The sequence below is a fragment of the Tamandua tetradactyla genome, chromosome 23 (genome assembly GCF_023851605.1).
Source record: "Tamandua tetradactyla isolate mTamTet1 chromosome 23, mTamTet1.pri, whole genome shotgun sequence".
NCBI lineage: Eukaryota > Metazoa > Chordata > Mammalia > Pilosa > Myrmecophagidae > Tamandua > Tamandua tetradactyla.
Window position 1 is genome coordinate 42,185,861 of NC_135349.1, and position 27,623 is coordinate 42,213,483.

The 27,623-nt window shown below is 39.1% G+C and overlaps 1 protein-coding gene across 4 annotated transcripts in view; it reads left to right on the top strand.

The window, feature by feature from the left end:
• Nucleotides 1-6,943: 6,943 nt before the first annotated feature.
• PARN (poly(A)-specific ribonuclease) overlaps nt 6,944-27,623 on the top strand; it is a 226,455-nt gene continuing 205,775 nt past the window's right edge. Inside the window, exons 1-8 of one of the 4 annotated variants that reach the window (XM_077141739.1) lie at nt 6,944-7,142; nt 7,465-7,542; nt 8,775-8,854; nt 9,356-9,423; nt 9,511-9,592; nt 15,191-15,251; nt 26,192-26,357; nt 27,052-27,117. In XM_077141739.1, coding sequence (XP_076997854.1) covers nt 7,124-7,142; nt 7,465-7,542; nt 8,775-8,854; nt 9,356-9,423; nt 9,511-9,592; nt 15,191-15,251; nt 26,192-26,357; nt 27,052-27,117 — 620 coding nt within the window. In that variant the 5' untranslated portion in view covers nt 6,944-7,123. The remainder of the gene's footprint in view (nt 7,143-7,464; nt 7,543-8,774; nt 8,855-9,355; nt 9,424-9,510; nt 9,593-15,190; nt 15,252-26,191; nt 26,358-27,051; nt 27,118-27,623) is intronic. The other 3 variants (XM_077141740.1, XM_077141737.1, XM_077141738.1) reach the window with 3 other exon arrangements.

The window sequence follows — 27,623 nt, forward strand, 5'->3', positions numbered from 1 at the left end:
TACTGGGTCTCTGCTCTTTGTCTTTGTTTCAGCTTCTGCTGTGCCAATTTCTGCTTGACCTTCTCAACTCTGCTGATGGGTTCTTTCTTCTTCTTTTTTTTTTTTTTAACTTTTTATTTGTATAATATAACATATATACATACAAAGCAAAGAAATAAAAAAGCAATAGTTTCCAAAGCACCCTTCAACAAGTAGTTACAGGACAGATCCTAGAGTCTGTCATGGGCTACCATACCGTCCTCTCAGATTTTTCCTTCTAGCTGCTCCAGAATACAGAAGGCTAGAAAGTTTGAATATATTGCCACAACTGACTTTTTTCTTTTTTTTTTTTTGTGAAAAATAACATATATACAAAAAAGCAATAAATTTCAAAGCACATACCCACAATTAGTTGTAGAACATATTTCAGAGTTTGACACGGGTTACAATTCCACAATTCTAGGATTTTACTTCTAGCTGCTCTAAGATACTAGAGGCTAAAAGAGATATCAATTTAATCATTCAGCACTCATATTCATTTGTTAAATCCTATCTTCTCTCTATAACTCTACCGTCACCCTTGATCTTTCTATCCCTCTCTTTAGGGGTGTTAGGATGCCCATTCTAACTTTTTTTTTTTATCTTGGAAGGATCTGTCACTAACATGGGGTGGGGAGATGGAACTATCTGGTGTTCTGGAGAGGCTGAACAGGGTTTTAGGATTATTCGGGTCCAGAGACCCAGTTGGAGGTTGTAGGTTTCTGGGAAGTTACACTAGTGTATGGAACCCTTGTGGAATCTTATATCTTGCCCATGGTGTTTAGGATTGGCTGGAATGATCCTGGTTGGGGTTTGGCAAGTTATGATAGGTAGCAATGTCTACCTGAAGCTTGCATATGAGTGACCTCCAGAGTAGCCTCTTGACTTTATTTGAACTTTCTCAACTACTGATACTTTATTAGTTACACTCCTTTTCCCCCTTTTGGTCAGGATGGAATTGTTGATCCCATGGCGCCAGGGCAAGATTCATCCCTGGGTGCTGATGAGTTCTTTTTTTTTTTTTAACTTTTTTTATTAATTAAAAAAAATTAACACACAAAACACTAAGATATCATTCCATTCTACTTATACAATCAGTAATTCTTAATATCATCACATAGTTGCATATTCATCATTTCTTAGAACATTTGCATCGATTTAGAAAAAGAAATAAAAAGACAACAGAAAAAGGAAAACGATAACAGAGGAAAAAAAAGGATTATACATACCATACCCCTTACCCCTCGCTTTCATTTACTACTAGCATTTCAAACTAAATTTATTTTAACATTTGTTCCCCCTATTATTTATTTTTATTCCATATGTTCTACTCTTCTGTTGATATAGTAGCTAAGAGGAGCATCAGACACAAGGTTTTCACATTCACAGAGTCTCATTGTGAAAGCTATATCATTATTCAATCTTCATCAAGAAACATGGCTACTGGAACACAGCTCTACATTTTCAGGCAGTTCCCTCCAGCTTCTCCGCTACATCTTGAACAACAAGGTGATATGTACTTAATGCATAAGAATAACCTCCAGGATAACCTCTCAACTCTGTTTGGAATCTCTCAGCCATTGACACTTTGTCTCATTTTACTCTTCCCCCTTTGGTTGAGAAGGTTCTCTCAATCCCTTGCTGTTAATTCTCAGCTCATTCTAGGGTTTTTCTCAGTCCCTTGATGCTGAGTCTCAGCTCATTCCAGGATCTCTGTCCCATATTGCCAGGAAGGCCCTCACCCCTGGGAGTCATGTCCCACGCAGAGAGGGGGAGGGTGGTGAGACTGCTCGTCATATTGGCTGGAGAGAGAGGCCACATCTGAGCAACAAAAGAGGCTCTCTTGGGGGTGACTCTTAGGCCTAAATTTTAAGTAGACTTGACCCATCCTTTGTGGGGTTAAGTTTCATACGAACAAACCCCAAGACTGGGGGCTCAGCCTATAGCTTTGGTTGTCCACACTGCTTGTGAGAATATCAAGAATTCAACTTGGGGAAGTTGAATTTCTCCCCACTCTCACCATTCCCCGAAGGGGACTTGCAAATACTTTTCCACTCACTGATTAAATCACTCTGGGATTCATGCTGATGAGTTCTTTAACTTTGGATTTTTCCTTATGTGCCAGTGGATCCATGTTTGGCTTCTGAATACTTCTCAGTCTGCTCTGACCTCTGAACCTAGTATTCACATCCCATCGCTCCCAGCACTGGGAGGGACCCAGGGTGGAGCCCGAAGCCTCCTCCCATTGTATTTTTTATTTGCATTTCACTAATGGCTACTGATCTTTTCATGTCCTCAATGGCCATTTGTATATCTTCTTTGGGGAAATATTTCCAGGGGCCAGAGGCCAAACTGATCCAGGGTTGGCGACTGAATAGCTAAGGTCAGTCATGCTGGTGCTGCATGCCTATACAGCTGACCTTAGTAAACACCCTGGATGCCAAGCTTCCCTGGTTGGCAATATTTTACAAGTGTTGCCACATATCATTACTAGAGAAATAAGTATGTGCTCATGTAACTTCACTGGGAGGGAACACCTGGAAGCTTGCACCTGGTGTCTCTTGGACTTTCTGTCCCATATGCCTTTTCCCTTTGCCAATTTTATCACTGTTGTGAATCTTGTGAATCCTTCTAGTGAATCATTGTGCTGCAGCGTTGTCTTCAACCACACCTTCACAGCTGGGACAAATGTTGCCTCCCTAGCTTTTCAGATAAGTTTAGATCCCTGATTTTCATCATATAAGGTAGGTAAACATCTGTGTCAGTTAACATGCTGATTGGTTGAAGAATCTTCCACTAATGATGACACCACTTAAGCTCCCAACAACTTTTTCCCTTCTATTCTTTGCTGAGTATTTATATCACAAAGAGGTGGTTATTTTTAAGTGCTTTTATGCATCTATAGAGATGATCTGCGGTTTTTGTCCTATAAGATTGTGTATGTTAATTGCTCCTTGCACATTTAACCTGCTTGGATTTCTGACATAAATTTCACTTCATCAGGGGATATAATTCCTTGTACATGTTGCTGGATTTGGTTTCCTGGTATCTTGGTGGGGATTTTTGCACCCTTACTCATAAAGGATATTAGTCTATAGTTTACTTTTCTTGTACTGTCTGCATCTGGATTTGGTGTCAGGAAAATACTAGACTCATTGAATGAGTTGGGAAGTATTCCCTAGTATTCTATTTTTTGAAAGAGTAGTGTAGACCTGGTATTAATTCCTCTTTAAATGGTTGTAGAATTCAGCAGTGAGGCCATCTGAGCCTGGTCTTTTGTTAATGTGTAGTTTCTTAATTTACTCCTTCTATCTCTTCACTTGTTATAGGACTTTTCATGTTGTCTATTTCTTCTTTAGACAGTTTTGGTAGTTCGTATCTTTCTAGGAATTTGTCCTGTTTCATCTAAGTTATGTAATTTGTTAGAATACAGTGATTCGTAGTATTCTCTTGAAATGCTTTTTATTTCTGTGGGGTAATAATGCCCCCTCTTTCATTTCTGAATCTAGTAATTTCAGTCTTCTCTCTTTTTTCTTCATCAATCTAGCTAATATTTTGTAATTGTATTGATCCTTCAAAGAACTAGCTTTTGGTTTCATTGTTCTTCTCTATTGTTTTTCACATTCTCTCTTTCATTCATTTCTGCTCTAATCTTCATGATGTCTTTCCCTCTGCTTGCTTTAGAATTTAATTTGCTCATCTTTTCCTTGTGTTAAGGTGACAGGGTAGGTTATTGATTTGAGATATTTCTTCTTTCTTAATACAGGTATGTTCATCTATAAATATTCTTCTAACCAGTGTGTTAGCTGCATCCCATAAGTTTTGGTGTGTTGAGTCCTCATTTTCATTCATTTCAAACAATTTTCTGATTTTACTTTTTAAAAAATTTTAAAATTGGTTTAATAAAGAATGTTCTTAAGAAGTCAACAACTTTTGATTTGTCATTTAAAAAAGTTATGTTGGGGTGCAAGGGTAGTGCAGTGATAGAATTCTTGCCTGCCATACAGGAGATCCAGGCTCAATTCCTGACCCATGAACTTCTCACAAAGCAAACAAACAAAAGAAGCCACCAAAAACAAACAAACAACAGCAATGAAAATTCAACAAATGGTGCCGCATTAACGGGATACTCACATGGAAAAAGAATGAAATGTGACCCCACCATACAGCATACAAAAAAAAAAGCTGTTTCTTCACACTGTGTAATACAGGTAATTAAGAGGCTACAGAGTTATAAACTCCTTGTTAATAGAATACTCTGATAGTAGAGCACAGTGTAGTCATTTCTGCATTGTTAGAATAAATTTAAAAAGTCTTCTTCTGTACTTCTCTTCAAAAAGTGATGAATAATAACAGAAGATGGCATAAAAAAGCCATTTTTTACCAATTCATTCTGTAGTATTGGAGCCAGCATCTGTCACTTTTCTGAATTCAACATCATTGAATACAAAAGCACATTATTGCAGAATCTGTCTGTATTTAGAGAGCCCCTGAAATTGACTCTGTACCTGACCCCTTGAACCAATGTTGAATTTATAGCCTTATCAAACTGAAGTAGAATTTGAAAGGCAAGTTGAGGGGTGATCTGTTGAGACCGTTATTAACTCATCCAGGCTCTCCTGAAGACTGTTTCCCAAAGTGGTGTTTCTGTATAACTGATATGCTGTGGCTTTGGAGGAAGAAATTGTTTTTGTTATCCAGTCTTGCTTTGACATCCTGTGGAGAAGACTCTGCTCGCTGTGGAGCGGACAGAAACAGGGCAGAAGGTGCTTATTTCACCAACTACCTCTTCGGCAGCTGCAGAAACCACCTGATTTTACCTTTGATTTCTTCTTTGAACCATTGATTACTTATGGTAAGTCAGTCATGCTGTTATTTTTCTGCATATTCATGAGCTTCCTAGATTTTTTTCTGCTACTGATTTCTAATTTGATTCCACTGTAGTCAGAGGATAAATTTTGCACTATTTCCAGTCCTCTACATTTAGAGAGGTTTGTTTAATGGTCCAACATGTATGTGGTCTAAACTAGGCAATGTCCCATCCCATGTGCACTTGAGAAGAATGTATATTCCATTGTTGTTGGGTGGAGTATTCTATAGATGTCTGTTAGGAGTAACTGGTTTATATGAGCTGGATGTTTAGGCAGTAAGATTTATCACAGACACCAAGCACAGAAGGAGCAGAGGGAATAGCCTGCACTAAGGCAGAGGTATTAAAATCATATCAACTTTTAAGTCATCTGGAAGTTCAGTTTGATAGGCAAGTAGATAACATGGAAGACACATGTAGGAAATAACATGAGGTATGGCTGGAGAGGCAGTTAAGGGGCCCTGGTGTGACGACCATTTCTATGTCATGCAGGACACTGTTTTGTGCTTAGCATACTTGGAGTATACAAGCTAGTTTGAGTACGTAACGATATGTCACCCATGGCATTAATGTACAACGTCTCCCTGATGCATCAATTTTGCTAAACATAGAAGGAAATCTATTTACACCATATTTACATAAAATGTTGGCCCACTGCTTCCTATAGAACTTCCTGTAGTCACAGAAATATTCTGTATCTGCAATGTCCAACACGTTAGGGACTAGCCATTTGTGGCTGTTGAGTGTTTGCAATCTTTATTGGCTAGTTCAATGGAAGAGCTTATGTATTTAATTTTAACCACTTAGAATTTAAATTTAAGTGGCCACATGCGGTTAGTGCTTTCCATATTGGACACTACAGTGCAGGATTTTAAAAGCGAAACAAGAAGCTAGACAGATTTTTCAAAGCTCGAGGCTTGACTACTTGTCAAATTGATTTCTCCCCTCCCCATTCCTTCTGATCCCTTGAATTGCCGCTCACTCCAAGCTGCTCACACTAAGGATCGTGGACAGAATTACTTATATATAATTTCCCATTGAACAAGGCAGAAAAATGGATTTGTTGTGGGCCTGTTTGGGGAAATAGGGTCAGATTATTATCTTTTTTCTTTTGAGTACTTAATATTTCCTTTGAGGGAAAAATGACTTTCTTCGTTCCAGAAAGCTCAAATGGTTTGTACTCAGAGAGTATTTCTCTCAAACCTAAGAGGTGCAAATGCAGGTAAATGTGACAGCAGGTCAATAATCATATCTTACATTTCTTTATTCAGTGCTTTAGAATTCACACGTTATCACCGCTGATCCTCAACAAAGTCCTATTTAGTGAATTATTTAGTAATTTGAGGTTTAGGAAGGCTGAATATGTTGCAGAGCTAAGAAATAGCAGCTGTTTTTATAACCAACTGTATAGTCAGTGCTTATGTGAAAGATCAAGGTGAATCCATTTATTTGGTCTATGTTTATTGAGCATCCACTAAGGGTCAGTACTGTACTAGGCTTTGCATCAAAGGCAATCCCCTCAAGCAGCGTAAAATTCCATTAGGGCAAGACCTCATCTATTTTGCTCAATATAGTATTCCCAAGTGGCTAGTGCAGCAGATAAAGTTCCGAGATTTGCTCTCACTGATTACCTCTCTAAATATCTATCCCCGCCACCCCACACCCCCCAAACACACTATTATTCTCTACCGCAGCATCCTACTCCTTTTCTTCATAGCAGTTATCATAGTTTGTTGTTTCCAAGTGCCAACTTCGCTTCTTGTCTGGCTCTCCCCCTCTTCTGTTCCTCCCCCAGGTTTAAACTTCACTAGGGTAGGGACTATAACTTTTCTGTTCATCATTGTCTCCTCAGCCCCTATCAGAGTGCCTGGCGCGTAACAGGAACCCAGTATATATTTGCTCATTGACTGAACTCAGGACCTGCATATTCCTTTTTGCCATGTTAGAGCCACTCGCTCCGGCGAGACCACGCCCCGGGCACCTCGTTAGCCACACCCCTCCCCTGTGCCTGGAGCTGCGGAGGGAGCCCGCCCTTGGCCCCGCCCCTGTCGGGGACGCAGGCGCACGTGACGCGCGTCAGCGCGCGCTGTTTCCGGAAGTCGCCGCCGCCAGCACTGTGGTCTCCGCTCCTGTCTCCACCTTCGTAGCCACTGCTCCGCCGCCGCTGCGGCAGCCAAGTTCTGCGATTAGAACGGCTGAGGCGGGGCAGGGCCGGAGTTCCGGCCGCTCTGCAGAATGGAGATAATCCGGAGCAGTGCGTGTTCGCCCGTGCCCCTCCCGGCGTTCCCGCGTTACCCCTCACGGGTCTGCTAGGCCCCAGTCTCGGACCGGCCTGCTTGGCGGAACGTGGGCTGATGCAGCCTCTCGGTGCATTGCCCCCGTATTCCCGCGCATTCCCGGGGTCCTTCTCCCGCTCCGGCCCGTGCACCCCTCGGGGCCTTTGGCCCTTCTAGCTCAGTCTTGTCTTCCTCTGGCTTGTGACCCGCAGAGCCCCTCTGTCCTTTTCTCTCCCTTGAGGAGCCCGAGGGCAGAAATCCAGGGATCCGGTTCTAAGACTCTTTTCGGTTTCTCCGCAGATTTTAAGAGTAATCTTCACAAAGTGTACCAGGCCATAGAAGAGGCGGACTTCTTCGCCATCGATGGGGAATTTTCAGGTATCCCTCCCTTGCAAGCTTGGGGCTAGTACCTTGCATTGCATAGCCACGGCTCCCCCCACACATCTCTTAACAGACACGCAAACGCGTACACCGTGCTCAGTTTGCAGCCTTGGGCTAGTTGCATGAATGTCAACGTTTCCTCTTACACGTCTCAAAAGCACAGAAGAGATGAGGTGGGTGGGTTTGTGACTGCGCTGAGGATTGCAGGTGGAGATTGTAGTATTGGTGTGACAGATACTTAGAAAGTTTATGGATTAGAGTCAGGCTTTTGCAGGTGAATGAAGGTATTCCTTTATGCATTAGTGAAAGTGTTCGTTGCCTATCTTGGGGGAGTGTGTCTGAGTATTCTTGTGTCGTAACAAATTGAGAAGCTTGTTCTTTTTGCATTTAAAGAATTTTTAAATTGTTGAAGTAAGTATGAAGTACAGTTGACTTCTTTTAGTATAGATATTCACTTTTTTTTTTGTTTGTTTTGACGTGGGCAGGCTCTGGGAATCGAACCGGAGACTCCATCATGGCAGGCGAAAACTCTGCCACTGAGGCACCGTTGCCCGCCCTAGATACTCACTTTTGCTACCCAGTTTTGAAGGTTTAAAAAACTTGTCAGCTCTTTCTAAAGGAATCCATGCTGTTTTTTTTTTTTTTTTGAAGGGGGGGGTGCATGGTTGGAGACTCAAACCCTGGTTTGCTTGGAAGGCGAGCATTCTACCACTGAACCACCTGTGCATCCTCGTGGTGGCATTTTAAACATACAATTTTGAGTTGTAGTCTATTCCCAGGGAAGTTGAGTGTTTGCCCCAGAAATAATTTTCTTACCCTTGAAATTGCCATTGTGCCAGATGTTAATCCAAACTGTTGACTAAGACTGGTTCTTTAGCAGTAATATGCTTTAGGTTTCATTGATGTTCTATTGTACATTAATTCTCTTGAAAGCAACAAAATCAGTCTAAGCATAGAGGTTACTTTCTTCAGTGATTATTGTGTGTGAACTCAGATACCCAAACTGCCCATTAAACTTGAAGCATTCACATGTCTAAATTTTTCATTACAGAGTTTAGATTGGTGGCCAGTGAAACTAAATTTGCTAATTTTAGAAAAAAGAGATAGGGAGCATTCTAATTAATCTTAATTCATAAGAACAGGAACTTTATAAAGGCATTGAATGGCTTACTGGTATGTTTATATTAGCATTTATTGATAAGTTAAGACTTTTATTTCTTAAATTCTAGGAATCAGTGATGGACCTTCAGTCACTGCATTAACAAATGGTTTTGACACCCCAGAAGAAAGGTATCAGAAACTTAAAAAGGCAAGTGGGTATATTAGAAAACTTTCTTCTTTTCCATGTTGATCTTCTTAATGTTGAATTATAGGGAAATATAATCATTAAACTTGTACATTAAAGGTTTTTAAATGTAATACATCTTTCCACCCCTAGCTGTGAAGCCATAGTGTTGTGATATTTAAAAGAACAGCAAAAGTAATTGTTACTGGAAAATTGAGAGGAAGGTTTAGTATTTTTTATGTTAGCTTGATTTCTAGGAAATGTAATCATGTTGCTTTAATCATTTGGCAATAGGCCTAAAATGATCCTTGGATGACGGATAGGTGCTTGGTTGGGGAAAAAATGGTTAAGAAATATATGTAAATTAATAATGCTTCTGATAGATCATCTGTATAAATCTGTTCTAGTTGGAAGTATCTGCCAAAGTCAAGTTGAATGATTTGGAAAGCCCTGCTGATTGAAAATACTGTTGCTCATGATGAATATGTAGCACTATTTTGATAGACGTTTTCTTTCGTTTTGCAGCATTCCATGGACTTTTTGCTGTTTCAGTTTGGCCTTTGCACATTTAAGTATGACTATGCAGATTCAAAGTACGTTGTTTTAACAAGTCTTGGGAATTCTTTTGACATGGCATAACGTAACCCCCTAAGTCTCCTTTTGTCTTTTGTCCTCCTCAGATATATAACGAAGTCATTTAACTTTTACGTTTTCCCGAAACCCTTCAACAGATCCTCACCAGATGTCAAATTTGTTTGTCAGGTTAGTTGCTTAAATTGAGTTTTTTCTTTTATGAATTGCTGGTGAGGTGGTGTAAAAATGTGCAATTAGAACTCTGTTTAAAATGTGATTCTGCTACTAACTTTGTCACTGTCAGCGTTGTGCAAGTCATTGAATCTCTCGGACCTTCAGTTTTAGGGTTATGTAAATTAATGACACTCCTGTCTCTCCCTTTTCTTCCAAGTGAACTGAGAAATAAGATTCAAGAATCAGGCTGATAGAGTTCAGAACATCAAATTTGTTATTGATAAAGCTGAATTTGAGAATGTGGCTTTGTAATGTGGCTCCGTTTGGGATTCCTAATATCTTAACGTCTGAATTGAACCTACACACCTGGAATTGCGGGCTTCCTCTTACCCCATTCTCCTTGTACCTCTCTGCCAGTACAGAGCTTTATTTTCTGGAAGAGCAGCGTGTGTTTATATCCTGTCCAAAAAGGGGAAACCCAGAAGGGATAAACCACATATGCTCAGTGCTTTCTTCTAGATTCACAAGTTAGGAAAGAAAGGGTAGAAGGAAGTATTATTTCCTCTGGAAAGGAGAGGGTCTACTTTATAGGCCACGGTAGAATGAAGGGAGAAGAGAATGGTTTCCCCTTAGAACATCCCCTGCAGGGTTATTGTAACTGACAGTTTCCCTTTCTGTCCTGTTGATTATTTGTTGTAAGGGATAGGAGACTGTGAATAGGTGGTATGAGTGTGTGGGTATGTGATTAAAGAAGGGTAAGTGTTAGTCTTTTCTTCCTTCTAAGGAAGTAGCAGTATTAGTCCCAGTAGCAATATTAGTTCATTGAGTTTTGCCATCTTTCCCTTCTATTGCATGTATGTGTATAGTAATGCCTTTAGGAAACCTGGAAGGTAGGCTTCTGAGTGATTGAGTCATGTCATATTCTTTCTGGAATAAGGCAGGATATAAATAAAGGAAAATGCTTGTGTGCCTAGGGCAGAACAGAAAAGGTGAAGGTAATTTTTATCTTAGCAGCCATTTTTCTTAAATTAGCAAATGATAGTTGCTATCTTCTTTCCCTCCAATCAGTCAACATCTGTTTACCAATCACCTTGGTACTATATATTTTATTAAACAGCATTTGTAGGTTTTCATTGGGAGAAAGTAGGCTGTTTAGAAGTCTGGTACTGTTAGAAAACTATATTTATACAGGAGAGAATAACTTAAAATACAGTAAATTCCATTGTTTTGGCCAGCGGTAATCAAAGAAAAGCAAATGGTAGTACCTTAGGAATGACAGTCTATTTTAAAAGACCAACGAAACTACTGTTATTCCAGGAAACAGATCGAAACTTTACCCATTGTACAAATGTATGATATGGCTACACCTGAAACATGCAGTTCTAGTTGCCAACTACCTTTAAGAAAAAAAAAAAGGTAGATATAATAGACTTAAAGACAGGCCAGAGACTGATAATCTAAAACAAAGGTAAGGAAATTATGATTGTGAGGCACAGTACAAATGCTAGGATTCTCTAGTCTGGAAAAACAAGCACAGAGAAAAGGTTTCAACTCAGACCCCAAACTTTTGAATTGTTTGGAAAAGGTAAATGTGTCTGAATTTTCACCCTTTTCTCCCCAGTTTAAGGTGTTTTTTGTTTATTTGTTTGTTTAAAATTTTATGTCTGTAGCAGAGTTGTGTCTTATAAGGGAGGTTCTAGAATTAGTTTTGAAAAGCTCTTTGCACCCTGTTGTAATTTGCAAGCTCCTGGAATGCGATATACCAGAAATGGAATGCCTTTTTTTTTTCGCATGAGCAGGCACTGGAATGGCTTTTAAAAAGGAAAATTTAATAAGTTGCAACTTTACAGTTCTAAGGCTGTGAAAATGTCCAAATTAAGGCAAGGCTATGAAATTGTCCAAATTAAGGTACCAACAAGAGGTTACCTTCACTCAAGAAAGGCTGATGAAGTTCAGGGTTTCTCTCTCAATTGGAAAGGCACATGGTGAACATGGTGACAACTGCTAGCTTTCTCTCTGGGCTTCTTGTTTCATGAAGCTCCCTAGGGGCATTTTCCTTCCTTATCTCCAGAGATCTCTGGCTGCCTGGGCCCTGTGGTTCTCCTGGCTAAGCTTTTTCTAAAATATTTCCTCTTTTAAAGGATTCCAATCAACTAAACAAGACTCACCTGGAATGGGTAGAGTCACAGCTCCCTCTTATCAAAGGTTTATGCCCACACTGGGCACAGCACGTCTTTGTGGAGATAATCTCATCAGGTTTCCGACCTACAGTGCTGAATAGGGATTAAAAGAAACAAGATGGATCAGGATTAAAACATGGCTTTTCTAGGGTGCATGATCCTTTCAAACTGGCACACACCCTTAAAGTCTGCAGGGTTTGGGGGTAAAACAACCCAGTGTATTTGAAAAATAAGTATCTGCGTACACAGCAAGCTGCTCTCACACTAGGCAGGAATGGGCTGACTGAGAGTGGCACACAGGCAGGGAAAGGCACTCGCAGTGAAACTGCAGCAGCGTAGCATTATATCTACATTTGTTTCATTTCCCTTCCTTCTCTTCCTTTTTTTCTGGCTGAACATCGATAGTTGAATTCAGGGAAGATAATACATATATGGTTGTGAAGAATTAAAATATTACTGCTGCATATAGAATAAAAATATCAGTTTCCTTTCTTGTACCCTCTTTCCCATGCCATGTCTCTCCCCATTTCACTCCTTTATTCTAGCTTTTGTATACATGTATATGTATACTTATATACGTATACCATTTAAACATAATCTCAGCTTTTTTCTGTAATAGAAATAGAATTATAATATTCTTATTTTATATAACTTACATTTTTCACTCAACAGAATATCTTTGCGTTTCATAATGTGGATATGTAACTTATTTAATCAGTCCCTTTTTGAAATTTAGAGGATTTTCAATGGTTCTCTATTATAAACAATGTATACAGTATATCTTTTGGAATATATTTATGGAATAGATTTCCTAGGTGGGTAATTGCTGAGTCATACAGCAGGTACATTGAGAATTTTAGCGGATGCCTGAAATTGTCCTCCCGAATAACTGTTCATCTCTTGAATCTTAAAAATGGCACATTTAGGACAAATTAGAGGAAGTGGAAGTAAGCTATAAGTAGATTTTCCTGGTTCAAAGGGTGCTTTGAGTAGAAAATATATATAGCTTCAAAAATGGAATTGATGAATCTGTGACTGGATTTATAATGGAATAATAGGAATTAGGATGTTTGGGAGTCTAGTGACAAGAAGGGCAAAAATTCTTTTCCATAATTCATCGTTTGGTGCCTCTGTCAGAGATGGAATATTGAGACAGGCAGAATTATAAGAACACTCAGGCATGACATACAGATAAGAAACTGGGTGGCCCAAGTCAGATGACATAGGGTCTTGGTTCAGGACAGGATAAAGAGGGAAGAAGTAGGGGAAAAGCTTGTTTTAAACCACACAAAATCTGGACATGATGGAAAATGATTTGCATGTACCCATGATTGTATTTTTCTGTCTGTGGTAATACTGTCTTTTTATATCCCACTATGTTTCAAAAGGACTTGTGTTGGCTAATAAAGATACAAACATAATTTTTACCTAGTAACATAAAATTTAAAAAATAAGGAAAAATTGGGAGAAAAAATAAATGAGTTTATTACTATGGTATGATTAGAACACAAAATATGTGTCAAAGGATGTCTCAGCTATCTGTGTCTGAGCTTCCTAGCAGCTAAGAAAAGAGGGAAACAGTCAGTTCTGTGGTCCATAGGAGCAAAACAAACCAGAGCTCAGGAGAAGCACAGCTTTTTCCAAAACAGAGGCCTTACTTAGAATATTTATCCTCGAATTATAAATAAATGAATTAATATAAAAAACTCTGTCTTCAACCTTCACTTTTCTCAAGTGAATAAGTGAGTTTAATGGGACTGTGTGGTACAGTGTCCCTCTGTTTAAACTGATGGTACGTTGTCAAAATATGGTTCAGTAGAAGTAGTTCTATGAGGAGCCAAAATAACTTCATTATGGTATGGAGCCTTCTGCTATTGTGACTTAATCCAAGTATAAAGTTAGAGTAGCTGGAGTAATTTTTCCAAGTCTTCAGTCCATTGGAGTAAGAACTTCATGATTTTTGCCATATTTGGTTACCACCTATAGTATTACTTACATTTTTTTTTTTTTTTGGCCTGGGCAGGCATGGAAATTTGAACCCGGGTCTCTGGCATGACAGGCAAGAACTCTGCCACTGCGCCACAATTACCTGCTCAGAATTACTTACTATTTTTATTTAAATCTTTCTAAGTATTTTGGTTCCTCCTAAGATGTTAATGAAATCAAAGATATGTTTGCTTATTAAGACTTGTGTGTTCGTTTGCAAGCTGCCTGAGTATGATTTACAGAACTGAAACAGCTTTTAAAAGGGGGGATTTAATAAGTTACAAGTCTACAGTTCTAGGGAAGCAGAAGTGTCCAAATTAAGGCACAAACAAGAGGTTACCTTCACTCAAGAAAGATTGATGGGTCTTGAACACCTCTGCTAGCTGGGAAGTCACGTGGCTGGCATCTGCTGGTCCCTTGCTCCTGGGCTCTGTTGCTTTCAGCCTCTGTTCCTGTGGGGTTTCCTCACTTTGCTTCTCCAGGGCTGACTTTGGCTTCCCTTGGCTCTCTCTAGGTTCTGGCTTGCTTAACATTTCACGGCAGTCTGTTGGGCTCCAACCATATCCAGACATCTTTGTGTCTGTTCTCCAAGTGTTGGTATCTGTGTCAGCTCTGTTTTGAAGTTTTTGTTGGCACTTTGTGTAGACGCTGTCATTTCTGACTCTCTCTAAAATGTTTCCTCTTTTAAAGGATTCCAGTAAACCAATCAAGACCCACCTGGAATGGGTAGAGTCACATCTCCATCTAATCAAAGGTCACACCCACAATTGGGCATGCCACATCTCTGTGGAGATAATCTAGTCAAAAGTTTCCAACCTACAGTATTGAATCAGTATTAAAAGAAATGGCTATTCCCACAAGAGTGAACCAGGATCAAAACACAGCTTTTCTGGGGTATATAACACTTTCAAACTGGCAACAGCCTTTTTTTGGGAACTTCTCTCTTTTGATCTTGAATGTAAAAACATCCAGTTAAGATTCGGGGTTTTTGAAATCTAAAGTGCATATCAATGTCTGGAATGAGATAATATAAATAAATATTTCTTTCTTTCTTTTTTTTTTTTTGTATGGGTGGGCTTTGGGATTCGAAGCCAGGTCTCCAGCTCACCATTGCACCACCCTAAATATTTCTTTTTGAAGTCTCCTAGTGAATATAGCAATCAGGAGAGTTTTTTTCTGCCTATTGGGAGCATATCTATTTACAGTGTGGATTTTTCTTAAATATTGTAAAAAAAGGTTTTTGTTTTATTAGCTAAAAGTTTTATAAAAGGAGAGGAGTCTAGATATTTTAAGTAAAATAGTGAATTATTTAGCAGCCTTGGAGTAGAAATCCCTTGTCTTCTGATTTTTGGTGCACAGGTTCCCTGTTTTTGTTTTCTTGTCTGAGGTACTCCTCTGCTTCTGTTAACAACACCAAAAATATATGTTTTGTTTACTCTTGTTTCAGAGCTCAAGCATTGACTTTCTAGCAAGCCAAGGATTTGATTTTAATAAAGTTTTTCGCAATGGTAAGATTATGACTTTTCTTTAGAGTTTGTAAAGATTTAAAATGTCCATGGGCAGTAAATCTGGATTTCTTTGAAACTTATAATTTTGTGCCAGCTATCTGATAAAGAGAGACTCTCAGAGTGCCAGTGTATCTTATGTAGCCTTAGGACTTGTCAAACTCTCTTAACCCATTGAATGTAGTTTCTCCTGCTGCTGGTATGACTTAGGTACCTAATTGACTCACCTGTGGGGAATTCCTTTCTCTTTTCTTTCAGCGTAGCAAGTGGTGGTTTAAAAAGTAGCTGTATTCCAGTCATACTATAACGAAACCCCGCTTTCCAATTGGTGCTTGTTTTAAAGTTGGAAATGGTTTCTCATGGGAGCAAAAAGCCTCCATAGTCTGTACAATCACAATGACTGACTTGAGCCCCCGAGAAAAGGGACTGTGTTACTTTCATTTTCCTATCCCAGTGCCTGGCATGATTCCTGTTACGTATCAGGGAGATACCCTCTCGAATATTTGATGAATGAATTAGTGGATGGGTAGTGGACATTAAAGCATACCGGAATGGTTGTCTGACCTCCATTCATTTATTTCCTAAAGGTGTGTGCAAAAGCCTCCTGTTTTTCCAGTGGTATTAAGCATGTATTGCTATACAGTCATTAGCTACTTTTTTTTACATACATATTTTCAGTAGCTACTTTTAACTTAATTATATCCATAAATTGTTGTATTTTCCATGGTGGCTGTAGAATTATTGAGTGAGGTGAGGAAGGAGATTTTTCTAAACAAATGTCCTAGAACGTAGACTTCAAATGAATTTTCCTCACCTCAGCATGATCTCCTTGGGAAGCCTTTAGAACCCATATCACATTGTTTTATAATTGCTTCAGTGGTGCTGCCTCTTACTTCTTATTGCTGAATTTCATTTTTGGAAAATATGAAGAAAAATGGAGGCAAACTGCTAAATATAGTAGGTGAATCACCTAGGAAACGCAGTTTTGGTATTATAAAGTATTTTTTTGCACTTAGGCTCATTCTTGACTTTGAAAGCCATTTTAAAATAGTAAAAGTTCCAAATCTGTTTAGAGTAGTGTATTGAAATAAGTGCAGAAATCTAGCCAGTACTCATGTGGATGTAGTTTCCAGCCTGCTGGTTTTACTTTCATAAAAGAAGAATAACAGCCAAATAGGAACATACCTCATTCTTACTGTTTTATAGATAGATGTTTGAATGTTGTTTTGCTTTGCTAAAGCTGCCAGAATGTAATATATCAGAAATGGAATGCCCTTTAAAAAAGAAACTTATTAAGTTGCAAGTTTACAGTACTCAGGCTGTGAAAATGTCCAAATTAAGGCACCAAGAGGTTACCTTCAGTCAAGAAAGACTGATCCCATCTGGAACGCCTCTGTCAGCTGGGAGGCATGTGGCTGATGTCTGATGGTGTCTTTGCTTTCTGGACACCTCTGTCAACTGGGAAGGCACGTGGCAATGTCTGATAGCTTTCTCTCCAGATTCATTGTTTCATGAGGTTCTCCAGGGGACATTTCCCTTCTTCATCTTCAAAGGTCTGGCTGTGTGAGCTCTGTCCACTCTTTCCAGAATGGTTCCCTCTTAAAGGACTCCAGTAAACAACCCCACCTAGAATGGGTGGAGATGTATCTCCATGGAAACCACCTAATCTAAAACTCCCAGCCACAATTGGGTGGGTCATACCTCCATGGAAACACCTTAATCAAAAAGATCCCAGTCAGCAGTATTGAATGCGGATTAAAGAACATGGCTTTTCCGGGTACGCGATAGTTTCAAACCAGTACAAATGTTGTAGTCACCAACAGAATCAGGACCCTCAGGCTGTCCGTTATTACCAAGACTTTTATCCCCATACTGTTGTTGATATTCTCTAAATGTGACCTCGGCCTTCCTTGCCAAATCCTTCCAGTCAGGCTTCATGATTGCCACAACCTTTTGTTCTGAACATCTTCTCTGAAGTTCCTTTGACTTTCCTTGTTTGACGTGGAACCAAGTGGCTCCTCTTCTTATATGTCTGTCTGTGGCCCTCAAATGCAAGTGGTTTTACTTGTCAACTTTTTTGTATCTCTGGCCGAGTGGTGAGCATCCTCCTTATTTCCTAGTGTCACATTCAAGTTACTGAATTGTCTCCTCTTTAAGAGCCCCAGTTCTTCTCAGTGCTATGTCATCTGGACTCCACACCCCTCTTTTTTGGTGACTTCATGGGCCTGGCCCCAGGTTCACTGACCGCCTTGGCTTTGGCTCAGGTGGTATAAGTATGAATTCCCTTAGTCATTTATACTTGTGGTAACATCATGGCTCTTATCATCAAAAATGGCACCCATTTCCCACATTTCTTTTTTTAAGAGTACTACCTTCCATCCTTATTCTTTCTAGTACCTCACTTCAGCAATATATTGACCTCCACTCCTTTTTCACTGTTTGTTACCTTTCTTTCTCCCATCTTCTTTCCTCCTCATCCACATGCTCCATTATTATCTCCCTTACATCCCTTACCTCTTCCTCCTTCTGTTGTTCTTGCCTAGCAAAGTCCCAGCCCTGGTGAAAATACTGTTTTAGTTTGTTAAGCTACCAGAATGCAATATACCAGAAATGGAGCTGCTTTGAAAAAGGGTGTTTATTAAGTTTTAAGTTTACAGTTCTAAGGCTGTGAAAATGTCAAACTAAGGCATCCAGGGAAAGATGCCTTGAGTCAGGAAAGGCCTGTGTGTCTAAAACACATGGCAGCGTCTGCTAGCTTTCTCTTCTCGTTTCGTATGGCTTCCCTAGGGTCTCCAGAGGTTTCTGGCTTTGTGGGCTTTGTCATTGCTAAAGCTTTTTCCAAAATGGTTACATCTTAAGGGCTCCAGTAAGCAACCCGACCTTGAATGGGTAGAGACATATCTCTGTGACAACCATCGTATCAAAAGATACCACCCACAATTGGGTGGGTCACATCCCCCTGGAAACAATCACAAAGGTCCCACCCAGCAGTATTTAATGAGTATTAAAGAGCATGGCTTTTCTCGGGCATACGACAGTTTCAAACTGGCATATGAACCATCTGCTGTTTCTATTTCTGGGTTTCTGAACACTGCGGGAAAACATGGCAATCCTAAACTAATTTGTCACTTTAAATTTATGGCCACAAACTTCAAATAAGCAGTCAATTGTGCTCAGAAATCATACATTTCTGACCTGGAAATTCCCTTTCCAACTCTCTAAGATGGGTATATTTTTATCACCTTTTTCTTCAAACCTTCTACCCTAGCTGAAGACCAAGTCTTGATGAAAATAGAAGCCATCAGAGAAGAACGGCTTCATATTTTCACTGTCAGATCCGCAGGTTTACCCTAAGCCTGGGGCTCAGCTCTTTTTCTCTCCTTAATGCTGGAAGAAGAGCCCTGGTACCTGTCAACCTGTCAAAGGCTAATCTGTGTCTCCTTATCAAGCACTAGGATGTGTGGTTCACCCTTATGTCTCCTGAGTTTTTATTTTCCCTTCTCTAGTGGATCATTCCCATCAACCTTCATAAACTTCCTTTAAGTATTGAGCTTTTTAACCAAGGTCCATGGACTTCCCCATTCTTCCCCTAGATAGAAATCAGGAGTGTGCAAACTTGGAGGGTAAGAAATTTAAGTTTATATTTGCACTAAATTTGGACTGAAATTCAGCAGTTTCTTTCATTATGAACATAGGGAACAACTGCAGTAGGGTTAGCAGTATCTGGGATGTTATCATCAATAAGAATCTCTGGAATCTTTAGATTACATTTCAGCTGTTACAGATATCTTGTACATTATTTATGTTCATCAGTACTTTGAAATTATCATTATAGTAGCTGCAGCTTGATGTTGCTATTTTGTTAGCCAAGAAAAAGCTGATATTCTATATTGCTATATCACAGATTAAAAAAATGCTTTTATAACTTTTTTTTATTTATGGAAATCTGATCATGTCACTTTCCATTTAAAGTACTTTGTTGTCCCCTCATGGCATTTATTTATTTATTTATTTATCATGGGCAGGCACTGGGAATTGAACCTGGGTCTCCAGCTTGGCAGGGGAGAGCTCTGCCTGCTGAGCCACCACGGCCCACCCATTTATAACTATTTTAATGTAATTGGCTTCCTTTATAATCTTGTATATTTTATTTTGTGGATTTAGAATCAGTATTCTGTTAAGGGCTCTGTAAGCTTCACCAGGCTGTTAGAGGGATCTGTGGCACACAAAGGTTGAGCTCGCCTGCAGTACTATCCCTGTCATAAAATAACTCAAACCAAACAAACCTCTCCATTTATTCCACATTGCTTCCTCTTTCTGCTCCCTGAGGCACCCACTAAGAGCAAAGCATCTTGAACAAGTCTTGCTTTTACTGTTTCTTCTTCATCTGCAGTTTTCTCTTGACCCCATTCCTGGGCTACCTTCAGCACACCTGCACTGACACTCCAGTGGTATGTCTGTTACTGATGCCTGCGGGCACCTCTTTGTCCTGATCTCACGCCACCTTTTGACAGCATTTGACCTGGTTGGTTACTCTGTCCTGCCTCAAATGCTGTCCTCCTGTTTCTAGAATACTTCAGTTCCCTCGTTTTCCTCCTGCCTCGCTTTCTGAAGTTTACTTGTTTTTATTGTGATGTTTTATATATATGTGTGTGTGTGTGTGTGTGTGTGTGTGTGTGTGTGTGTATGTATTATATATTTATGAAAAACATATACAAGCATTTGGTCATTTTAACCATTTTTAAGTGTATCTTTTAGTGGCATTAATTACATTCACAGTTGTTTGACCACCCTCACCACGATCCATTACCAAGATTTTTTCATCACCTAAAATGGAACTTCTGTATCCGTTAGGTGATAACTCTCCATTCCTCCCTTCCTCTCCCAGCCCCTGGTAACCTCTAATCTACTTTCTATGTGTTTGCTTATTCTATATATTTCATATATGAGGAGTCAGACAATGTTTGTCCTTTTGTGACTGACTTATTTCATTCAGTATAATGTTTTCAAGGTTCTTCCGTGTTGTATGTAGCAGGTGTCAGAAATTCATACCTTTTTATGACTGAATAATATTGCACTGTATATATATATATATATATATATATATATATATATATATACACATTTTGTTTATCCATTCATCTGTGAATGGACACTTGAATGCTTACACCTTTTAGTGATAATGAATAATGCTGCTATGAAAATTGATCTATTAAGTGTCTTTTTGAACCCACTTTTAAATTCTGTAGGGTCTGTAACTAGGAGTAGAGTTGCTGAGTCATATAACAAATTCTGCGTTTGACTTTTTGAGGAATGGCCAAACTGTTTTCCGCAGTGGCTACATCATTTTACATTCCCACCAACAGTGTATGAAAATTCCAATTTCTCCACATCCTCACCAAAACTCGTATTTTTCTTTCTTTTTTTTTTTTTTTTTAGTAATAGCCATCTTAGTGGGTACGAAGTGATATCTTATTCTGGTTTATGATGTTGAACACTTTTTTCATGTGCTTTTTGGCCAGTTGTATAGCTTCTTTGGAGAAATGTCAGTTTAAGTCATTTGCCCATTTTAAAAATTAAGTTGGCTTTTTGTTGTTGAATTGTAGCAGTTATTTATATATTCTGGATATTAAACCCTTATCGACTATATGATTTGTGTTTTGATTTGTCAATGCTGCTGGATTGCAATATTCCAGAAATGGGTTGGGTTTTATAAAGGGAATTTATTGAGTTACAACTTTACAGTTCTAAGGACATAACAATGTCCAAACCAAGGCAACCAGAGAAAGATACCTTGACTCAGGAGAGAGCTGATGACTTTTGGGGTTTTTCTGTCAGCTGGGAAGGCACATGGCGATGTCTGCTAGCCTTCTTTCCCAGCTTCAGGTTTCCCACAGCTTCCCTGGGGACATTTTCTTTCTGCATCTCTCAATGTATCTCTGTGTTGAGTCTGAAGCTTTTTCTAAAATGGTTTCCTCTTAAAAAACTCTAATAAGCGACCCCGCCTTGAATGGGCAGAGACTCGTCTCCATGGAAACCACCTGATCAAAAGGTTCTACCTACAGTTGGTGTCAAATCTTCATGAAAACAATATAATCAAAAAGATCCCACCCAAAAATGTTGGATGAGGATTAAAGAACATGGCTTTTCTGGGGTACACAACAGTTTCACACCAGCAGAATTTGCAACTATATTCTCCCATTCTTTAGATTGTCTTTTCACTTTCTTGATAATGTCCTCCAATGCACAAAAGCTTTTACTTTTGATAAAGTCTAATTTGTCTAATTTTTCTGCTATTACTCACACTTTTGGTATAAAGTCCAAGAATCCGTTGCCTAATACAAGTTCCTGATGCTTTTTCCGTGTTTTTTTCCTAAGAGTTTTATAGTTTTAGCTCTTATATTTAGGTCTTCGGTCCCTTTTGAGTGTGAGATAGGGGTCTGTCTCTACCTTTCTTTTGACTCCCCAGTATTCTGATTTGCTCTTTCTCATATAGCTAGCTTCTTATATTACTTCCCCTAGTTGGTCTCAGACATTCCATGGCTTTATTATTTCTTTTGTTAACCTTTTATTCTGAAATAATTTCAGACTTAGAGAAACGTTGCAGAATAATACCACAAAGAATTCCTGTGTACCTTTTTTCCAGTACCCCAAATGTTAATATTGTACTGCATTTGTTTTGCCACCTTCTTTCTCTCTTTATACACCAATATCACATAATTTTTTTCCTGAATCATTTTAGAGAAAGTTGCAAATATATACTCCTTTAATGTGTATTTCCTAAAAATAAGAATGTTCTTTTATGTAACCATGTGGAGTGACCCAAATTAGGAAATTAACATTGCCACAGTACTGTTGTCTGATTTACAGACCTTATGTGAGTTTTGTCATTTATAGCAAAAGAAAAAATATTTTCCCCTGGTCTGGAGTCAATCCAGTATCATATATTGCATTTAGTTGTCATATTTCTTTACTCTTTAAATCCAGAACAGGTTTTTAAACTGGCTTGATTTTTTAATATCTTGATATTACTGGATAATGGAGGTCAGTTATTCTGCATAGTACCCCTCAATTTGAACTTGTCTGATGTTTGCACAAACAGATGCAAACACATTTATTCATTTTTGGTGTGGATATCACAGAAGTGAGTGTGTCCCCTTCTCAGTCCTTATTATCAGGAGGCACATGTCAGTTTGTCCCGTTACTGGTGATGTCAGCTTCAGTCAGTTTTTCACCCATTCATTTTAGCATCCATTGATGATTCTTGCTTGAGGCAATTATTATTTTTGCCAAATGGTGATTTTCTAATCACCTTTATACAAAGTTAGTGCTCCATATCTTTTTTTTAAAAATGTTTTTATTGAGATATCGTCACATACCATACAGTCCATCCAAAGTATGCAATCAGTGGCTCACAATATCATCACATAGTTGTGTATTCATCACCATGATCATTTTTAGAACATTTGCGTTACTCCAGAAAAAGAAGTAAAACAGAAAAGAAAAATCCCACATTTATCATACCCTTTATCCCTCCCTCATTGACCACTAGTATTACAATCTATGCAATTATTTTTTTATTGCTTATCCCCCCCATTATTTACTTATTTTTTGTCCTTATGTTTTCACTCATCTGTTCATACCTTGGTTAAAGGGAGCATCAGCCATAAGGTTTTCACAACCACACGTCACATTGTAAAAGCCATATAGTTGTACAGTTGTCTTCAATAATCAGGGCTACTGGAATACAGTTCAACAGTTCAGGTACTTCGTTCAAGCTGCTCTAAAGCACCATAAGCTAAAAATGCATCTATAGAATGCATCAGAATAACCTCCAGAATGACCTCTCAGCTCTGTTTGAAATCTCTTAGGCACTGAAACTTTAATTTGTCTCATTTCTCTTTTCCCTCTTTTGGTTCAGAAGGCTTTCTCAGTCCCACAAGGCAAGGTCTTGGCTCATCCCCGGGAGTTCTGTCCCACGTTGCCAGGGAGGTTTACATCCCTGGGAGTCATGTCCCATGTAGTGGGGTAGAACGGTGAGTTCATCTGCCGAGTTGGCTTAAGAGAGAAGTGTCCCATATCTTTTAATATCACTCATATCCTGATGATACGTAAATTTATATCTCAACACCTTTCCCCTGAGCTATAGGTGTAAATGTACAAAACTTAATATATACGTACCCTTGGATGATTTAATATGTCCAGAAAGTAGCTTTGATTTCCGCACTTGGCTCTAAACCTATTCTTTTCCGTTTTCCCCACCTCAGTAAATGGCTCTACTATCTTCCCAATTGCTTAAACCAAATAGCTGTGTGTCATTATTTATTCTGCCCTTGTGTTTTCCCTTACCTCCAATATATCATCAAGTTCCATTTCTCCCTCAAAAATCACTCTTATTTACAACTGATTGGATGAAATTCCTTACGTTGCTGAAAGCAGTCACCTTTGTTAATTATAGAAGTACTCAGCCATAGACACAATCAAGTGACTCATGATTTAAATCCACGAAATACCCTCACAGTAGCAATCACGCCAGTGCTAACTTGACCAAACAACTGGACACCATAACCTAGTCAGGTGGACACATGAAATCACTCTTCACAATCCACCTCATGTCGACTTGGCACCTGTACACATCTCCTTGAACCATACTTAATCTCTTAATAAAGACAGTAATGCAATAGTATTTTCACCTAACATAATTCAGCTGTCCAGTGTACAACTGGAAATGCACTAGCCCTTTCCCAGGAAGAGTATGCAAGTCCTTGGGTAATATTCATTCTTAAATATGACATAATATAACTTATGTTATATGATAAAGGAATAAGATGGAGAAGAAAACAAAGATATTTGCTTTGTGTATATGTACCAAACATATTCATAACAAACCAAGGAAGAAATACTTAACCATTATAGTCCTCAATTCTGCAACTAGTCAAAGCATGTATTTGTAACTACTTTCTTTTCCTACCCATTCCATATTCTCTTATCCTCAGCAAGCACCTCAGCTAGCACCTCAGCTGGCTGTAGTTCTTTACTTGGGGGGTGACCCATACCTCCATTGCTGATGTGTCTAGGCCATTGATAGTCCTGCCTGGATTGGGATGTTGCAGTTTTCCATTGACTTTACTCTTTTTTTCTTGCATGGGCAGGTACTAGGAATTGAACCTGGGTTTCCGACATGTCAGGCAAGAATTCTGCCTGCTGAGCTACCGTGGCCTGCCCTCCATTGACTTTAATTACTGGGCACGATAGTACTAAGAGACATCCTAGGGGAAATCCTTCCGAGCAAACTCTCTTTTACCTCCGTTGTGTAGTAGCAGCCCTATTTCCCCTTGATAATCAAGATTAGTCCCCCTAGCTCGTACAGTAATTCCCTTCTTTGCCTATTAATTCAGAGGCATGAGGAACTCAAAGTGGCCAGGTGACAGTCTTAACTTCCAGTTCAAAGGAATCATTGTTTCATCTTCTGGTAGATGTACTCGTCTTTTAGAGCTAAGACCTGTAGACCTGTAGAACATAAGGTCATGAGGACAGGAAGCAAATTATTTCTAGTTGATCACAAGGGGTAATAATGAGTAGTGCCACACACATTCCATGCCTTGATTCCTGGATCTATGAATACTGGTTATGGGAGAAACAGCACTGTGGATTGGATACTGATTTAGAATATACAGCCTCCTGGAGAACCTTACCCCAGGCCTACAAGGTATTGCCATCCATTTGATGCCATAATTGAGTCTTCAGATCATCGTCTGTTGTTCTATCAGTCCAGCTGGCTTCAGGATGATGAGGAATGTGGTAAAACCGGTGAATTCTATGAGCATATACCCATTCCTGTCCTTCATTTGCTGTGGAGTAGGTTCCTTGATCAGAAGTGATGTGCTGTGAAATACCACAGTGGTGGATAAGGTATTTGTAAGTCCACAGATGCTAGTTTTGGTAGAAGCATTGCAAGCATGGAAGGCAAATCTGTATCTGGACTATGTGTTTATTCCAGTAAAATCCAGATGCTACTCCTTCACTGATGGAGGTGGTCCAGTGTAATCTACCTGCTACCAGGTAGCTAGCAGGCTAATCATCTTGAGAAATCATCCTGGGGACTGATTGTAGGTCTCTGCTGCTGTCAGGTTGAGCACTCAGCAGTACTGTAGCTAGGTTGGCCTTGCTGAGTGGAAACCCACGTTGCTGAGCACATGCATAACCTCCATCCCTGTCAGTGTGGCAGTTTGTTTGTGAGTCCATTGGGCAGTGTCAGGAGTAGCTGGGGAAAGAAGCGTATGACTGGTATCCACAGAATGGGTCATCCTATCCACGTGATTATTAAAATCCCCCTCTGTAGAAGTCACCTCTGGTGAACATTCCACGGGACACAAGTAACTTCATGTTTTTTGCCCATTCAAAAAGGTTTATCTATGTCCCAGCCATCTCTTTAGACTAAGCCAGGGTCACAAACTATGACCTGCTGCTGACTGCCTGTTTCTGCCCATCCTCTGGGCAGACCTGAAATGCTGTTCCCCAGTCTTTGCATATCTGATTCTTTCATGCCCTTCAGGTCTCCTTCACGGGACTTTTCTGATCCTCCTGCCTGAAGTAGTTCCTTTTATTCTAGAGCAGATTGAATCTTCTTTGTTTACTGTTAGATCCCCAGTGTCTATCTAATACAGTGCTTGGTACAGGGGAGGTGCTGAATAAATATTTGTTGAAAGAATAATGAGTGAATGAATGTACTATTGAGCACATTTTCAAATTACGCCTTTTCTGTTGATTTTTAAAGATGTGAATCTTTATTGAGTATTTTAGACTCTTTTGTTTTGTTAAAAATTTTGAATTTTATGTAGCAACTACCTCTGCTAATATGTGTATGTTAGCAAATATTTATTTATTTTTATTTTTTGCATGGGCAGGCACTGCTAATATATATATTTTTAAATTATGTTTAGGAATTCCCTATTTAAATCAGGAAGAAGAAAGGCAGTTAAGAGAGCAGTATGATGAAAAACGTTTGCAATCCAATGGTGCAGGCTCTCTATCATATGTATCTCCTAACACTTCAAAATGTCCTGTGACGATTCCTGAGGATCAGAAGAAGTTTATTGACCAAGTGGTGTAAGTTCCTACACTGAAAGCAAATAGGCATTATGTAATACCAGTTTGGTGGCAGGATTGAGATCTGAGATCAAACTTGCACTACACAAAGATATGAAGTTTTGAGTGACAGGATTTAATTGTGGTATATCTGAATCTGTGTAACAGCAGACAGGTTGAAAATAAAGGCCTGGGTATGGTAGTTAGACTTGCAACATATCACTAGGCAGGAGGCTATCTCAACAAGTTGGCAGACCTTTTAATGGACCAGGGGCCTGAGAGCCACTGCCCAGCTTCCCCAAAGGCAGAGGAGTGCAACAGGCCCATTTGAATTGGAACACTGCCGTGTTTGTTCCTTTTGCAGTGATGTTTCAGACCAGCACATGTACCATTGAAGTGTCTAGTGTTGCTTAGAATATGAAAATTTGAAATTACAAACCAGAAGCCAGTCTTTTTCTTGTTACACATTCAACAGAACTACTTATATTGATAAATCCTTGAGAAGTTTCTACTTATTCATTTACAACAATAAGAAGGAGTGTGAAAGAATTTTTCTGTAAGCCTTTTTGAACTAAAAAGTTAGAGCACGATTTGGTACAATTCCATTTTCTTATGTTCTTATATTTAGATTGTTTTAGAGTATAAACTGTGCTGTTGGTTGATGACTTGATTACTTAAAGGTATGCGTGGTCACGGTCTTGTTCTAATTCCTCAGAGAGAAAATAGAAGATTTATTACAAAATAAAGAAGACAAGAACTTGGATTTAGAACCTTGTACTGGGTTAGTTGCATATTCACTTTTTTTTTTTTTTTTTTTTGTAAAGGTAGATGATTTCTCTCATATGCTGCATTTTGTCCTTTAAGAATATATTTATAAATAGTCTTTTTATGATAGGTATAGTCCCAAGATTTAAGTACTAACTTTAGCATTAACAAGTGGGGATGATTATATGTTGAGACTGAATGGATGCTGTGTCCTAGACCAAGAGGGGAGAGAACAGTTGTGCAAATTTGACTTTGAATTATACTGAAGAATAACATCATTATTTTAGCCTTGAGGAGTGCTTAGTACATGAGGCCTCAGAAAAGTAGGATTTACTGTCAGGCTCTTTCTGTCCTTCTGATTTCTCATAGAAGTAAAATAATCTGAAGGATTCAGTAGCTTCAGCTTCCTTCTTTCCTTTCATTCTGTGATTAGCTTCACAAAAGTGTTTGAATGCATTTGTATACTTTTAAATTCTTTTTATAAGCCTCAGGAAGTAATATTTATGAGAACTTCTATTTCTT